The 4,650-nt window shown below is 40.2% G+C and overlaps 2 protein-coding genes across 2 annotated transcripts; both read right to left on the reverse strand.

Moving 5' to 3' along the window:
- LOC104746203 (VQ motif-containing protein 20-like) lies at nucleotides 45-1,173 on the reverse strand. The gene has a single exon (XM_010467623.2). It carries the CDS (start codon nucleotides 992-994, stop codon nucleotides 131-133), a length of 864 nt encoding a protein of 287 aa, XP_010465925.1. The 5' UTR covers nucleotides 995-1,173; the 3' UTR covers nucleotides 45-130.
- On the reverse strand, nucleotides 2,938-4,166 carry LOC104748296 (F-box protein ETP1-like; the record flags this gene model as incomplete). Its single annotated transcript, XM_019237206.1, has 1 exon — nucleotides 2,938-4,166. A coding segment is annotated over one exon (990 nt), but the record flags the coding sequence as incomplete, so codon positions are not given.

The raw sequence follows: 4,650 nt of genomic DNA on the forward strand, positions 1-4,650 counted from the left end.
AACCAAAAAAAAAACTAGGACTAATGCAAAATCTTTATTAGTCTCTTGCCAAACCACCAATTAAGAGAGAAAAAAAAATTCAAAAAATTTATTAGCCAAAATTGTAACGCCGATGATGATTGATTAAGTTTTAAAAATCGCGAAACTCGGCCAAGCCGTCGAAGCCAGAAGATGAAGAAGAAGAGAAAGAGCTTCTCATATTGTTCGCCAAGTAAAGCTGATCATCAATACTCGCAAACGTTTGATTAGTTATACCACCACCGCATAAGAAACTATCAGCTGGATTCGTCGCCGGCGGGAACATCGGAAACGTCGGTAAGTAAGCTCCGTAATTTAACCCCGTCGCGTCGTACATCGACGGCGGCGGCGGAGGAGGAGGAGGATGAGGAGGCGGTGGTGGAATAGCCACTGCCGAATACGGAATCGATGAGTTAACCTGTCCGTGTTCTCCTCCTCCTCCTCCTCCGTTCTCATCGGTCGTTATCACCGACGACGATTCACTATCATCGCTTATCATCGCGTTATTAAAAAATATACCCTTTCCGGTGCCGGAATAGTTTCTATGGTAATTGTTATGTCCAATACCACCGCCGCCGCGATTCCGATTGTTTTTTCTGTCGACGGCGAGATCAGACACGCTCTGGCTCTGGTTGATTGATTTACCTCCGCGATCCGTCGTTGTATTACCGCCGGGATCTTCGTCGGAAGGGGACATTCCGGTGAGTTTTTGGACAAGAGCCATGAAATCTTTAGGATTCGTGTGTATGATTTTGGGAGTGTGTGTGTAGATGATCACCGGGTGGCGATGTTTTGCGGCGGCTGCGGAGGAGGAAGAAGACGGAGACGGTGGTTTTTTAATAACGTGAGAGTCTTTGTTGACTTTTAACGTCGGCGGTGACAGTGACGGTGAAGGAGGGTATAAGATTCCGTTTTCATTTGGTTCTCTCTTTGGCTGGTGATGATGAGTGTGGTGGCCATTGAACGTTGAGCTCATTAAAATAAATAACAAAATACTGTTATGATCAAAAATAACACAAAACAAAAATTAAACAAGTAGTAATGTTTTGTTTTCTTTTGATTAAATTGAAAAGTGAACGAATCATACAACATGAACCAAAAAAAAAAAAAAGTATTACTGAAAGTAAAACAAAATGACAACAAAATTGAGATTCATAGTTTTGGGAGATGATGATGTGTGGGAGGAGAGGAGTGTGGCTTTTTATAAAGTTCCAGCCTTCCAGTGAGTGTGCGAGCCACGTGTCATCTGGAGAGTGTTCCAAGTGAGCACTATGTGCCACGTCAGTATTTTTAGAGGCTCTAAATAAATAACGGTTTGAAGAGATTTACGCCACTAGATATGCTAAAATCCAGGTTTAAACTTTTAAAATTCTTTCTGAGGATTCTTTGAGAGGATAATTAGTGGGAGATAATTATGGATTATCACAAAAAAAAACTGTTAAGTTCCGTACAATCGTGAAAAACTTGCATGGATTTTGCCGATTGAGGACAAGAAATGAATCGAAATTAACATTTGGATCATTGTTTGTCACTACTTGTCAAGAGATCTGAACCAAGTAAACCGTACCGCATATAACCATCCTAGAAGATTGCAACATTGTTGCATATTGGCAGGCCTTTTCACATACTGACGCAACTTATCACATGAAAGAACAGAGTCCGATCAGTTCAGGTAATGACTTGATTTGCACAACTCGTTATTGTTGTTAATATTGTTGCATCTTCACTTGCTTAAGTTTGTACCTGTTTGGAAATTCAGATTCTTTGCTTATGTCTCGCAAGTCCACCAGGTTGTATAGTATTCCAGGGGCATCTAGTAAAGCATGTCTCACTTTCTGGTGTTATTACCTTCATTGTCCGGAATTCTCCTCGTGTCTTGTCCCACTTTACCATTGAAATAATCTGTTTTCAATTTGTGAATGATTGATTATTGATTACTCAGAAACTTATATGCAAGGACTTTGGTACTCTAAACTGAACTGACAAAAAGCATGTACATGTCATCATTGCCTGCAAGCAAAAGGCTTTTGTGTTTGGAAGTGGCTTTGCAGGTTCTATTTCACTTATTTCAACTACTTTAATGCACTCTTGATCACAAAGTAAAGGTGTGTGTAATGAATCTGCAGGTTTCTGACAGGTAATGAGCACAACAACAAAATTCTTTACCGACGATGAATATGAAAGAGTACTGACAAATAACAATCTGTACAAGGAGGGATCTCAAATGGTGAGATAACAAACATGAGACTAGCATCAAGACAACATCAACAATTGGAGGAAGTTGTTGTTTGATCACCTCTGAGATAATTGAAACCCCTCTTTATGCAGTTTGCTTGAGGAAACTGGTGAAAATGGACTGTTGAAGGAAAAGGCATATATAAGATTGTAGGTGGGGGTAACTGTGGCAGCAGACATACAGAGATTGCATCAGAAAACATTCAGGCACCCGCTCTTAAAGGTACAAGGTACGGTACATAATTGGCACATGCTTTATTGCTTGACCATGTGATTCACCCCCAACATTGTGGTTGACTGTTAGATTGTTATGCTGACGTACATAATTTGAAATGAGAGGAAGATGCAGGGCTGGTCAAAATCTAATGGCGCCTTCCCTGCAGTAACTCTATGGATCTCTTTTCAATATACATTCTATATTTGGGTAGCTTTTGGATGCCCCAAAAGTTTTAAATAGTTTGTGGGTTGTGTTTTTGGTCCAATATTTGCAAGATTTAGCGGTGTGCTTGTAAGATATAGAGAAAAGACCAATAAATATATTTGCAACATACCAGCTCGGCTTAGTAGTACAAGTTAAGAGGTGAATGGGTAATGATGACTTCTAATTGTTGTATAACTTGTAGTCACTTTTGTCATTGAATTATAAAAATGCTTGAAATTTTTAGACATAACACACTTCTTCTTTCTTTAGACATATGTTTTAATCATAAAACTGTTTGTTTAAAACTTAAAAGCAAGCAAGGAACACTACAATACCACATCTTGTAGATTCGTTTAAGACATAACACTTATTTGTTAGACATATGCTGTACGAGACATGTTTAGACCATAATAATACTTACAAAAAAAACTGTGTTTAAAGCAAGCAAGAAACACTACAAGACCACATCTTGTAGAGGTTGTTTTTAGTCTCCAGCAGGTAGCTAGATTTGGACCAAACTTGGAACGTAATTAAGAGGAAATGGCCGAGGTCCTGTCTGATCTGTAGTCGGATCAAAAGCAAATTCACTGACTTGATTATCCTCGCCGAGAATGTATATCTTATCGATCAATTGGTCGTCGTCGTGATCCATCAATCTCTCACAACACAGGGCGACTTTCTTATCCTCGTCAAGCACAAACGTTACATCCTCAGTAATTTGAAGATGAATGATTATCAAATCGAATGCTAAGACCTTGTTCCAGGACACCGCTTTGGTGGAGTCATCATCAATCTTACTTGTCACCCATATCTCAGTCTTGTATGTAGCATCGTGCTGTAAAAACAAGGAAAGTTTCTCGTCCCTAACAGCAGAAAGTCTCAAAATTTCCCACCTTGGACGATGATATGGAAGAGGCACAAACAGAGATGATTTCTCAGTAGAGAAATCAAATCTGGCCAATGACAAATCTCCAAGTTGCGGTTTAGATTTCTCCTTAGCAAAAAAGTAAGTATTTCCCTTCAAAGACACGATGTCTTCAGAGAACATACCGCCCCAGCCTGGTGGAGTGAGATCACCATCAGGAATCCTCCTCCACGAATCAGAGGAGCTAAGGTCGTAGATTTCTGCATCTTTGACACCAAGACCAAAGCACAAAATTTTGTAGCTTCTTTGACTGCCGGAGGACTTGTTGTTGTTGTACCCGAGAACAAATGTGATGAATGGCTTCCAACCATTGTTGGCTTCGATCCACCTGGTTTGACCAGTAAACGGGTTCCAAACCACTATTTCATATTGAAGATGATCGCGGACGCATAACAATAAGCCGTCACAGTGAAAGACTTCGGTCTCAAGTGACTTGTTAAAGAAATCTGGTAGGCTAAGCTCTCTTTTTACCTCTACATATGGAAGTGGAGGAACATCATCTTCATCTCCATCATCTTCATCATCTTCATCTTCATCTCCATCATCTTCATCATCTTCATCATCTTCATCTTCATCTCCATCATCTTCATCTCCATCGTCTCCATCTCCATCATCTTCATCTCCATCGTCTCCATCTCCATCATCTTCATCTCCATCATCTCCATGTGGGGGATGATTGATAATGCTCAACGGACAAATCGTCTGCTTCTCTGTCATGATGAGAAATAGAAACTCCTTTGGGGCTTTATCCCGGTGCTCACTCGCGAATTTCCTATCTTCTTTGAACAAACGGTTCCATCTTTTGCAAGTAGCTCGTAACCGTTTCAGGGATGTGGCCGGAACGCGATAGAGTATCTCATCTACCAAATCGTTAGGAAGCTCCACCGGTCTCGCCATTGATCTCAGTCTTAGCTGCTGTAAACAATCTAGGTTTTTGCTCTTTCTTTTAAGGGTTTGTTTGAATTTTAGTACGTTTACTTCTGTCTTTGATATAGTGAGAGAAAAGAAGGTGGCTGAGTGAGAGAAAGGTTGTTGAGTGAGAGAAAGGAAT

Source organism: Camelina sativa, chromosome 15 (assembly GCF_000633955.1).
Source record: "Camelina sativa cultivar DH55 chromosome 15, Cs, whole genome shotgun sequence".
Lineage (NCBI taxonomy): Eukaryota > Viridiplantae > Streptophyta > Magnoliopsida > Brassicales > Brassicaceae > Camelina > Camelina sativa.